A 12,330-nucleotide genomic window follows, 5' to 3' on the forward strand; every position below is an offset into this window, starting at 1 on the left:
AAAAAAAAAAAACAACGCGCTTCAGCCATTGCGCAGGCGCCCTGGAACTCGCCGCGCTTCTTGCGACCCAGAATTCCCGGGGCTGTGGAAGAGACCATAGGCTAAACAGGAGGGGGAGCTCTGAGTAGCGCGGCGGTCTGTATCGCTACTTGGCGTGAGTCTTTGCCAGCGTCCCCCCTCTTTTGTGAGGAATGGGATATTCCGACTCCTTAAGGGCCTGGGTTGCAGGCGGTACGACCCTTTGGCTCCATTTGTCATGTAGGTAGGCTCTTTAGGTATATGGGAATAGTAGCTAAGGGCAAGAGCGAATAAAGAGCTCGAGCTTTAGTGGTTTCTGGGGAGATGTTGCCGGAAAGCCTGGCTAGAGGGCGGAGGGCAGCTGTTGAGATGGCGTGGCTCCCCGGCTCTGACGTCCACGTGGCCTTCGCGGCGGGCGCTGCCAGGTGTTGGGCAGCCTGGCAGGGTAGCGCGGGGCCGAATCCGGCTGCCGTGGCTGAAGCTCATGGATCACCCCTGTGGTAGGGCCACAGTTGAAAGAGCCTGAAGTCTGCGACCCGGTTCTTAGGCCTGCCATGGACAGTGTGCAAACCCGAGAGAACAGGGTAAGTTGGGGTTGGCTTCCAGTTAGGGGTACTCCTAGGGCGGTGTACAACGGTAAGATTGAAATGCTGTTACTGGAAGACTTAACTCGATTGTCGTGATGATACTTGTAATAGGAAGTGCCGTCAGAAGCGATAACTGACGACGTTTAACGCCTATCTGACCGCAGTCGCTCGAATCTCCACAATTTAGTTTACCATAACTTCCAGAGCCTGCCCTGAATTCCTGTCCTTACTCCCTGTTTCAGATTGCATAACCATTGCAGAGTGCTGAAGATGGGGTAGCCAGGAGGTAAGAGGCTCTTTGGGGTCGGGTTTAATACGTAAGTTAGTTTTTTGTCATCTTGGATGCACGGAAATAGGAATTTTGACAGTTTTCTACTTTTAGGTGTAAGTGTTTATGTTTTTTATAACACGTGTCAAGGCATTGCATGTGTGGAACTTAAATAGAAACTGGAGATGGCGGCTTCAGCCACAGCTCTAACCTAGAACTGCATTTAAAGCGAAGTTACATGCAGAAACAAACTCCTTCGTTAAGAAATGTCTCCAGAGGCTCTTGTAAGGCAGTGTTACCTTAAGTTTCAGGTAGGGTCTAGATCTCCGATTGGAGCAGAACTGGAGAGTCGGGAGGTGCTTGACTGCTCTGATGAAATCGCTAATAGGAAGTGCCGTCAGAAGCGATAACTGACGAAAGCTACTCTTGCCTGATTGCAGTCAAGTCTAAATCTCTTGCTGGTTCCCAGGAGTAAACTTGTCTGAATGGTGACCTAATTGCTATCTATATTTACCTAGGTTGCAGATTGGTGAAGGATTCATCAGCATGTTTGGCAGCTTAGGATTGGAGCCAGGAGCCTTTCATGAGGTAAGCCTTGGTCTGCTGGGAGGCTAGTGGTTGATAATGCCTAGCTGTCAGGTCGAATATTGGCAGTTGGCTTTGGCTAACCTAATACCTTGTGATAGTGTAGCCTATCCCAGAGATACTGATTTTGGTTTCTGTTGGCATTGGAGCCAGGGTGGAAGAGCTAGAAAGAGGAGTTGCTCTTGGCTGTTTAGTCTTGAGCAAATTACCTGTCTGCTAAGATGCAGTTTTCCTCATAAGTGAAAAGGAAAAGTAATCTTAGGTTTGTGAAGTTAAAAGTGATGCAACATAAATGTAGATTACAACTCACCTGTGGCTGGGCGTGGTGGCCTGTAATCCCAGCACTTTGAGATCTGGGAATAGTAGCTAAGGGCAAGAGAAAGTAAAGAGCTCGAGCTTTTATGGTTTTGGGGAGATGATCCCAGAAAGCCTGGCTAGAGGGTGGAGGGCAGCTGTTGAGATGGCATGGCTTCCCGGCTCTGGTGCCCACATGGCCTTCACGGCGGGCACTGTGGCCCGGTGTTGGGCAGCCTGGCAGGGTAGTGCGGAGCCAAATCTGGCTGAGGCAGAGGCGAGTGGATCACCTGAGGTCAGGAGTTCAGGACCACCTTGGCTAACATGGTGAAAACCAGTCTCTACCAAAAATTAGCCAGGCGTGGTGGCATGCACCTGTAATCCCAGCTACTTGGGAGGCTGAGCTAGGAGAATCGCTTGAACCTGGGAGGCAGAGGTTGCAGTGAGTTGAGATCCTGCCACTGTACTCCAGCCTGGGCAACAGCGAGACTCCGTCTCAAAAAAAAAAAAAAATTACAGCCCCCGCTGAGAAGCTAATTAAGATTTGTAGTTCTCAATAATTTGCAAAAAATTACCTCTAATAAGATCTTAAGGGGCTTTTGTTAGGATGGACCTTAATTTGTAAAGTCATAATTGATGCTGTCATCAGAAATACCTTTCCTGCTCTGCGTCTGCAGTCTCTAAGATGTGTGTGCTTTCTCCATTCCTCCAGGTTTTTGAGAATGGAGTGCAATTTTAGGGCCGGTGGCAGCATCTCAGCCCAAGATGAGGTAAGCCTTCAGCTAGCCAATGAGCCCCCCACCCCCCCGACCCCACAGTGGAATAAACAGCTGATCTTGTTAGAACTCACTTGAAGAAAAAGATATCAAATGATGAAATCACCCAAAATAGCTGGAATTACCGGCAGATTGTGTAGTGGTGAACCTACGGTTTTCTGAAGATATCTCTTACCCTGTGAATGACTGTTAGTTGGTGCAGAAAGTGAGATTGAAATGTAGTTTCTTTGCAGGTGATAGTCCCAGACGATGTCAGTCCCAAGGATCAGTAGCTGCCATCAATTTGGATTCTGAAAACCTTATTAACGGGCTTCAACATTGGATGTAGAAACGTGCTTGCCTTACGTTATCAGAGGACATGCTCAGCAGATCCAAGATATATATTTGGCAAATTTTTCTAGAAAAGGCACATTGGGTATCATTACATTCTTGAGTTTTTTGGGTTTTGAGACAGTTTGGCTGCGATGCCCAGGCTGGAGTGTGGTGGCACAATGACAGCTCATTGCAGCCTCAATCACCCAGGCCTAAGCAAGCCTCCCGCCTCACAGCTGGGACTCCAGCTCACAGCACCACACCTGGCTAATTAAAAAAACCCATTTTTTTTGTTGAGATGGATTCACTATGTTGCCCAGGCCAGTTCCAAGCTCCTGGGCTGAGACGGTCCTCCTGCCTCAGCCTGCTTTGTCCCTTGCCCTCCTGCCCAACAGGAGGGTCTTTGCCTTTTTTTTAATGAATGGACTTTGATAAATAGGTTATGTTGAGCGGGCTGAGTCCTTTAAGCTGGAAATTGTAAATTCCTCCTGAAATGTTTTCATGCAGTTACCATGAACTAATACTACAATAAAGGATGGTCTTTGGTATTGATTCTTAAAAATGTGTATTTGAAGAAAAAGTAAATTTCACCTACTATTGTCAGATATTAGCAGTCCAGATATTAGCGCTCTAGCTTGTAAACTTCTCTGTGGTCAGCCTAAGCTCTTCACCCCCCATTATACAGCTTTAGACTGAAGGCAACAATTCAAAGCGTTTACGGCCTCCACAATTTTGGCTCCTGCTGCTCTGGTCTCTGTCCCTTGGTGTAGCTTTCTCCCAGCCCCTGCAGCATTGCACCATTCCTAACCACAACCTTAACAGCACGCAGAGCCCCATAGTCTAGGCCCCATCTTGACAGGTCTTCCTGTGCTGGAATGTTGCCTACCAAGGCCTGTCAGAGGGTGCCCCATACTGTTTGCCCACATTGCTCCCAATCTCCCTGGACTGAACTACCTGGATCTAGGGGTTGCCTGTTAGAAGAGATTCCTTAACTGACGGGGCCCGTTCACTAGGAGAGCATTTGGGTAAGGGGAGGTAAGATGGGAACCTTTGCTAAATTAGGCGCCTTTGGGAGCCTCCAGCTTGTTTCTCCCTCTCCCCAGCCATCTTGTTGGATCTGCCAAGGGATTGGTCTCCTTCATAGTCCCAGGTTTTTAAGGTTTTAAAGCCTACCTTCTGCAGTAGGTTTTCTGGAATGTGTTAGTGGGTTACTTAAGAGTTACGGGGAAAGGGTCCTTACAGCCTAAGTCAGTGAAATCATACTGGCAAGTGACCAGGAAGCCAGGCTTGTCACTTGGCCTGCATGCTATGGACACTAGAGCCCACACAAAAGTTGGTAGTTTTTCACCCGTAGGGCAGGTGGATATGGGATTTCTGAGCAGGACTAGATGCCTGTATGCATGGGTACCACATGGCATCATAGGCTGTTGTGTCAAAGGGCATATGTCAAAGGGCATAACTGGTCCTGTGGCTGGATGCCCAGGTAGACCATGTTCTGTCCACCCCTAGCATAGATGGAACTGGGGTCTCTGACAACCAATCCCTTCCCCAGGTTCTTGAGTTACAGGCGTTTTGCTAAAGATTGCCACCTTCCTTGAGTGGGGACATGGTCATCTGGTTGGAGCTTGTGTCCCCCGAATGAAAAATGTAATGCACGTACGGGCCCTACTGTATTCCTTCTCTGGGGGAAAGCCCTTGGTGTTCACATTGGCTCAGGCTTCCAGTACCTCCAGCAATATTCACATTTCGACAAGTCTCTGGGGAAGGCCGTGGGCTGAGCTCAGAAGGGTCTCTTGGGCCTGGGATGACTTACGAGCCAAATGGCGGGTAATGGGATTCGTGGGGGCAGATGGAGAGGACCAATGGGAAGTATCACAAGTCCCCTTCCCCAGATGCTATGGTCTGCCTCTGTAGGTGGGCTGCCCAGGCCAGTTTTTAGCAATGGCCTTAGCCCACCTGATAGAAGCTCCTACCCCGCCTGCCTTGGCCATTCCACCCCACAAGGACTCCCTGGTGAGGGCCCTCACTTCCGTGTCACGTCTGAGCTGCAGCTACAGTCTCCTTGTCCTCAAGGTCTTTGGCAGGTGCCACAGGGCCCCCTCCAGGGTCCTCCTGGCCTACTGTCCCTTCCCAGACCTCCTCCCCACTGCCCGGGCCCTCACCCAGCTCCAGGATCGTGGGCAGGTGGCCCTGCTTTGGGGATCGCTTGCGCAGGCTGAGCAGGAAGGGCTGGGGCAAGGAGAAGATGTCCACGTTGTTGCCCAGGTCAATCCACGTGACGTTGGGGAACTTGCTGGGATCCTTAAGGATGTCAGTGAGGTCGCGCAGCACGGCCCTGGTCAGCTGGTTGCCATTGAGCGCCAGTGTGGTGAGGCGGGGCAGGGTGCTGAGTGCGGGTAGCAGCTGCAGGACCATGTCATCCGTGAGGCCTGTGAAGCCCAGCTCCACACTGTCCACCTGCTCCCCGCAGCGCTGCAGGTAGTTGGTCACCCGCTCCAGGTCTCGGGAGGTCAGTGGGATGCCTGACAGGTCCACTGTGTTGTCTGGGGGGCTCCCCGCCAGGACAGCCTTGAGACTGAAGAGAAAAGGGAAAAACAAGCCTCAGGCACATGGGCAGGCCTTTCCCCCAGAAGCTGCAGTGCCCGCTGCTGTGGAGCCAGCCTCTGCTCCAACACTGGGGACCACTTTTCTTTTTTTGTTTTGAGACAGAGTCTCACTTTGTTGCCCAGGCTGGAGTGCAGTGGCACGATCTCAGCTCACTGCAACCTCTGCCTCCCGGGTTCAAGCGATTTTCCTGCCTCAGCCTCCCAAATAGCCGAGACTACAGGCGTGGGCCACTATGCCTGGCTAATTTTTCTATTTTTAGTAGAGATGGGGTTTCACCATGTTGGTCAGGCTGGTCTCGAACTCCTGACCTTGTGATCGCCTGCCTCGGCCTCCCAAAGTGCTGGGATTACAGATGTGAGCCATCGCACCCGGCCTAGGGACCACTTTTAACAAAACACTTGCAGGTCGGATGCCATATGCAGAGGTGGGCGTAACCAGGGACTTCAGTCCCCTGACACTGCTGCACATCTCAGCTGTCAGGGCCCAGCTGGCCACAGTCGGAGGTCTGTGGCTGCCCTTATTTACTGGAAAAGTTGAGTTAAAAGTACCATCAGGCTGCTATATGAAATAAGTTCATAAGTGCAACATAGTGCCTTGTATAGGTGAGCGATGAATAAACATTGGCTGTTGTTATTAATCACTTGGGCTCAGCTTCCCACTTTACCACCCTTTGCTGGCAGCTCAGCCTCCATGAATGGCACAAAGGCTCTCTGAGGCCCCTCTATCAAGACCATCTTCCTTACCACAGAAGTGTTCCCTGGGAGGATGGGAGGACCCTGTAGGACAGCAGGCAGGGCAGGGCTCAGTGCCTCTGAGCCTCGTGGCAGCTGCTGACCGCTGGAGGCTGAGTGCCTTGCTCCTTGCTCGTGGGACAGAGCCAAAGCAGTTCAAGCTGATGGCGAGTGTGCCTTTCCCGCACACCCCTCTGCCCCCTGCCCCTGCACCCCTGCAGCCTGTTTGCTGGCTCCAAGGCCCAGGTGCAGTGGTGAGATGTTCATTTTCCACTTTGTTTGTTTGTTTGTTTGTTTTTGTTTTTGGAGAGGAGTCTCACTCTGCTGCCCACGCTGGAGTACAGTGGTGCAATCTCGGTTCACTGCAACCTCCGCCTCCTGGGTTCAAGTGATTCTCCTGCCTCAGCCTCCTGAGCAGCTGGGATTACAGGTGTCTGCCACCACTACATGGCTAATTTTTGTATTTTTAGTAGAGACGGGGTTTCACCATGTTGGCCAGGATCGTCCGGAACTCCTGACCTCAGGTGATCCACCCATCTTGGCCTCCCAAAGTGCTGGGATGACAGGTGTGAGCTGTCATGTCGGCCATTTTCTGTGTTTCTTTTTTTTTTTTGAGGCAGAGTATTGCTCTGTCGCCAGGCTGGAGTGCAGTGGCATGATCTCGGCTCACTGCAACCTTTGCCTCCTGGGTTCAAGCCATTCTCCTGCCTCAACTTCCTGAGTAGCTAGGACTACAGGTGCATGCCACCGCAGCCGGCTAATGTTTTGTATTTTTAGTAGAGACAGGGTTTCACCGTGTTAGCCAGAATGGTCTTGATCTCTTGACCTCGAGATCCACCTGCCTTGGCCTCTCAAAGTGCTGGGATTACAGGCGTGGTATAGACCTTGAAGATTGGTAGGGGTTGAGGGGCATGTAGGACACAGAACCTGTGGGCTGGGATAACACCATAGAAAGCAAGTAGAGGGGAGCCTGGAAGGAAGACTTACTGGAGGAGGAAGCACACCTGCTTCTTTGCAAATCACCATTCTGGTGGAGTGGTGTGCCCTCACAAAGACTGGCAAGGCTTTGGTGCTGCTGCTAGCTCATCCCTGCAGGTCCCTGCAGACTGGGGAGGGAAGGGCTGTCCCCCTCCCTCATGGAGAAGAAAGAGCTCTGGTGGCTCCTTCTATTCTGGACACCCCAACCCTGCAACCAGGAATTGGATCCTGGAGAGGAGCATTGCCACGTGAATGAAGAGTGTAAGGCTCTCATGGTGCTGGCCACGGGACAGGCTCCACCTGGGTAGAGGGGGCATATATATGGGATAGAGCAGGAGAGGGGGTCCTTGGAACCTGGAATCCCATGAAGAGACTGAGCTAATTCTTTAGCATTGGAAAGCTGGAAGTTTGAGCTCTGCTGGAACCTAAGGGCCTCTGCTGGTTCCCCACACACATGCATGCTCAGTGCATTCTTCATTCAGAAGCCATGTGATGCGTCTCATTCCCCTCGGGTGCGATCTCATGCCACCTGAGTGAAATCCAAGCATGGGCCTCTGGTTTGCCCTCCCACCTCCTGGTCTCACCTCTCCTGCCCTCCCACTCCCACCACACTGGTCTTCCTGCTGGTTCGCAGACACGCCAGGCCCTTTCCAGCCTTGGGACCTTTGTACCCTCTGCTGGAACTCTCACCAAACTCTTCTGATGGCCCGTGCTTGCTTTTTCTCCATGTGCCAGCTCACACATTACCTTCTCCTGAGTAGCCACACCCCCACGCTACTGTATCACCCACTCTCACACGGTCTTGTGTGTAGTCTGTCTCCCCCTGCTAGAGGAAGAACAGGGATTTAGTCCATCCTGTTCACCACTGTGACCCTAATGTCTAGGACACTGCCTGGCACACAGGAGGAGCTTAACAAATGTTTGTTAAAAGAATGAATGGGCTGGGCACAGTCGCTCACGCCTATAATCCCGGGACTTTGGGAGGCCAAGGCAGGCGGACCACCTGAGGTGGGGCATTCAAGAGCAGCGTGGCCAACATAGTGAAACCCCGTCTCTACTAAAAATAAAAAAATTAGCCAGGCATGGTGGCGTGTGCCTGTAATCCCAGCTACTCGGGAGGCTGAAACCTCCTGCTGCTGTGTGGACCAGGGACATGGCTGGGGTCTGGGTCCCTCTGGGACATCCAAGATAACTGGGGAGTTCAGTAGGGAGTGCCCACATTTTTTTTTTTTTTTTTTTGAGATGGAGTCTCACTCTGTTGCCCAGGCTGGAGTGCAGTGGCGTGATCTCGGCTCACTGCAACCTCCAACTCCCTGGTTCAGAGGTTTTTCCTGTCTCAGCCTCCTGAATAGCTGGGATTACTGGCATGTGCCACCACATCTGGCTAATTTTTGTATTTTTACAGGGTTTTGCCATGTTGTCCAGGCTGGTCTCAAACTCCTGACCTCAAGTGATCTACCTGCCTCAGCCTTCCAAAGTGCTGGGATTATAGGCAGGAGCCACTGTGCTTGGCCGGGAGTTCCCACTTTTAGTACAGCAGGAATTAGAAATTTCTCACATTTTCCTTCTGTCCACCCCATCTCAGTGGGCCCGTGCTCCCCAGCTCCCACCCACCAGACCAGGGTCCCCCTTTAGCTGTTTTGCCACCCTCTTTCCATCTTACCTTCTTCAGGCAGCTTCTATGACCACCCCTTCTGGCCCCCGCCCAGAACTACATTCCCAGGACGGGTGCCCTGTATCACACACTCAGCGTAGCGTAGACCCGCCCAGGGACTGTAACTCACCAGGCCTGTGGCTTCCTTTTCACCAGCCCTCGGTGCCGTCTCCACTGGGAGTGGGGGCTGAGGTGGTATGTCAGCTGCCGGCACAGCTTCTCCATGGCGCCCAGCGCATCGCCTTCCTGCAGAGGCAACCATGGGTGGTGGGGTCCTGAGTGGCTGGGTGTACCAGTCCCAGTCCCCAGGCTTTCTGTCTCCTGAGTGAGAGCCCAGCAGCCCCAGGCTGAGCTGGGGGAGGCCCTGCTTTGCTGACCCAGGGTGCGCCCCCTAGGCAGACATCAGGGGCTGCAAATAGGTCTGCAGGATGGTTTTAGTTTTTGTGAATTAGTTGCTAGCACTGAAAAACAGATTTACGTAAGTCTGGATTCCAGGAGACTGGACAACAGTTGGCTGGAGCTAAGTGCCTGCTGACCCCCTGGCCAGGACTCACCATGATCCCTGCCACTCCCCAGTGCCCAGGGCCGCTCTGTCCATTCTCCTGCTCAGCAGATTTATTGAGCACTTTCTTGGAGCCAGGCACCTGTTCTAGAAAGCTAGGATACGGTCATGAACAAATGTCCGTGTCCTTGTATTTCACACAGTAAAGAGGAACGTGAGATGGCTTTACCTGTGTCCCCCTCAGAAGTGGGAACAAATGAATGAGGAGGCCAAGACTTTCCCAGCCCAGTTCATTCATACGTGTTCCCGCCTGGCATTTGAGTTTGAAACCCTGGGTGTCATGGGCTGAATTGTATCCCTCTGACTACATGGTGACGTCCTAACCCCTAGTACCTTGGAATGAATTTGGAAACACGGCCTTTAAAGAGGTGACTGACGTAAAATGGGATCAGAGGAGTAGGCCCTAATCCTATATGACCGGTGTCCTAGGAAGAAGAAATGGCGACACAGACATGCCGAGGAATGACCACTTGAGGACACAGGAGGAGGAGGCACCGAGAGACCTAGGAGAGAGCCTGGGGAGGAAACCCAGCAGCCAGCCTTGGACTTCCGGCCTCCAGAGCTCCTTAGACCCCCAGTCTGTGACTTTTTGTGATAGCAGACGCTGGGTTAAACAACGCAGCAGAGAGTTGCTAGAGACTCCAACTATATCCCAAGGGAAGTCAGTCCGCAAGTCACCAGAGCCAAGCTCGTGCTGGACAGAGTGAGGGCATAAGTTCCACCAGGGAGAGGGGCCAAGAGTGTGCTCCTGCCAGGGGCCAGTGCTGAGGGCCAACAGGCAGCAAGCACTGTGCTCAGATGCAAACCACAGGTGGTCAGTGGCTCGGTGTGGGGAGGCCCGGGGCGTTAACCACCCACAGTGCTCAGCATGGTGCCTGGCACAGAGTGGGTGCTCAGAAGGCCACTCTGTCATTAGGATTCCCATGCCCCTCTGCCTGCGGACATGCAGAGTATTGAGTAGTTAAGAGCAAAGACTCGGGGCCAGACTACGGGGATTCAGGTCCTGGCTTTGTCATCTTCCGTGTGGCCTTGGACAACTGCTTGACCTCTCTGTGCCTCCAAGCCGTATCTGTGAAGGGATTATTACAGTATGGACCTCACAAGAGTTTCTGTGAGGATTAAACGAGTTATCGCTACTATAGTGCTTTGGATAGAGCCCAGCCTACAGCCAGCTCTCCAGGCACGGTCTCTAAGTGAAGACTGTGAGAGTGGCACCAGCACAAGGAACTCTGGCAGGGCAAGGAGGGAAGCTTACTTCTGCCCAGGCTCAGATTTAAGCTCAGCTTTATTTTTATTTTATTTTTGAGATGGAGTCTTGCTCTGTCACCCAGGCTGGAGTGCAATGGCACAATCTCGACTCACTGCAACCTCCGCCTCCCGGGTTCAAGCAATTCTCCTGCCTCAGCTTCCTGAATAGCTAGGATTACAGGCACCCACCATCACACCCAGCTAATTTTTGTATTTTTAGTAGAGACGGGGTTTCATCATGTTGGTCAGGCTGGTCTTGAACTCCTGACCTCAGGTGATCCACCGAGCCCGGGCTGAGCTCAGCTCTTAAGAGCAGATAGGTTAGTGATTTTGGATGGAGAAAGAAAACATGACGCATCCTTGAGTGAGGATGTCTGTGCCAGGGCTCAGGGATGTGGAGGCTGTGGGGTGTGTTACTGACATGAGGGCAGGTGAAGGCCTGGGGCCTGGTCATATCTGGTTCCTTCATGGTTCAAGCCACTGTCACCCCTGCACACCAGACATCATGCAAGGTTATGAAATTCCCACAGCACCCTAGGGCAGTAGATACTTTTGTTAGCCTCATTATGCAGAGGGGGAAACTGAGGCCCAGAGGGCCGGGGATGGGCCTGGGGCTGATGGAAAAGCAAGGGAAGGAGACTCAGAGGAAGGAAGACAAGAGAGAGAGGAGGTGGGAAGATGGGGGTTGAATGTCCAAAGGAGAGAGGCATCCGTGGAGGGCCCCAGACTGAACAGAGTGGATTTAGAGGACCCCTGGGCTACAGTTCACAGCCCATCGCCACCCCTGCCCCCAGCTTCCTGGCACCTGGCTGGCTGATGAATGATCTTGTACCACCTGCCTCTTGCACCTGTGTTACGCCTGTCACGCCCATGTCACACCTGTCACTCCTGTGTGTCACTCTTGTGTGTTGCAGATGTGGGAGCAGGTGAGCATCTGCCTGTACAGCTCCATTCCCCACTCCTGGAGCTCACACCTTCTGGTTCCTAGACTTGCCTTCTTGCTGAGCCTGGACACACAGCTCTGTGGTAGGAAGCAAGGCAGGTGACGCAGGAAGAGCTGGGTCATGGGGGCTACAGGGGAGCCATTAAAGGGGACTGTCTCTCTGACTGGGAGATGGAGACAGGGGTGGACAGGAGGTGGAGAGGGTGACTCAGGTCCAGGCCAGTGGAAGGCGCCGAGGGGACAGAGGCCACACAGCTGACCAATATGCTGGATGGAGAAGGTGTGCGCGGGTGAGGAGGGTCTAGGCTTTGGGCTTGGGACCTGAGTAGAAGACAAGGCGCTCAAGACAAGAAGCAGGTGAGAAAGCAGGAGGGGGTGACCTGCTCACATGGGGCCATGGTAAGTTTGAGGGGCTCACAAGATCTCCAGCTGTGGATGCCACTGGACTTACGGGGCTGAGTCTTAAGGCAGGTCCAGGCTGGACACCTTCATCAGTATCTGATTAAACCCCTGGCCAGGTAATGAGCCGAGTAGGACGGAGAGAGAATACTGGACACACAGCGGTCAGAGAAGACTCTCAGAACAGCAGGATGAGCGGAGTGGGGACACCAAGGAGAAGAGTGGCTGATGGGGTTAGACCCCTGCAGAGGCCACTGGGTCTCCAACAAGGAGGCCATGGCCAGCACAGGTTCAGGGAGAGGGGCCATGGTGGGAGCCGACCTTGGAAGCCAAAGGGAGAATAGGGGCCAGGTGTGGTAGCTCACATC

The 12,330-nt window shown here is 52.8% G+C and overlaps 1 protein-coding gene and 3 non-coding genes across 4 annotated transcripts in view; 3 read left to right on the forward strand and 1 right to left on the reverse strand.

Annotated features, from left to right (window-relative positions):
* The first annotated feature begins 693 nt into the window (after positions 1–693).
* LOC120367031 (small nucleolar RNA SNORD49) lies at positions 694–765 on the forward strand. Its single transcript, XR_005581531.1, has one exon. It is a non-coding gene; the product is annotated as a small nucleolar RNA SNORD49 (small nucleolar RNA).
* A 473-nt stretch (positions 766–1,238) lies between these two features.
* LOC120367030 (small nucleolar RNA SNORD49) lies at positions 1,239–1,309 on the forward strand. Its single transcript, XR_005581530.1, has one exon. It is a non-coding gene; the product is annotated as a small nucleolar RNA SNORD49 (small nucleolar RNA).
* A 1,310-nt stretch (positions 1,310–2,619) lies between these two features.
* Positions 2,620–2,692, forward strand: LOC120367043 (small nucleolar RNA SNORD65). The gene has a single exon (XR_005581543.1). It is a non-coding gene; the product is annotated as a small nucleolar RNA SNORD65 (small nucleolar RNA).
* Positions 2,693–3,461: 769 nt separating this feature from the next.
* Positions 3,462–12,330, reverse strand: part of LRRC75A (leucine rich repeat containing 75A) — a 48,973-nt gene continuing 40,104 nt past the window's right edge. Inside the window, exons 3-4 of the mRNA XM_039476790.2 lie at positions 8,941–9,056; positions 3,462–5,415 (exon numbers count right to left, since the gene is read on the reverse strand). Of these exons, the coding sequence (XP_039332724.1) occupies positions 4,875–5,415; positions 8,941–9,056 (657 nt within the window). The 3' untranslated portion in view covers positions 3,462–4,874. The remainder of the gene's footprint in view (positions 5,416–8,940; positions 9,057–12,330) is intronic.

This window comes from Saimiri boliviensis, chromosome 17 (assembly GCF_048565385.1).
Source record: "Saimiri boliviensis isolate mSaiBol1 chromosome 17, mSaiBol1.pri, whole genome shotgun sequence".
Taxonomy (NCBI): domain Eukaryota; kingdom Metazoa; phylum Chordata; class Mammalia; order Primates; family Cebidae; genus Saimiri; species Saimiri boliviensis.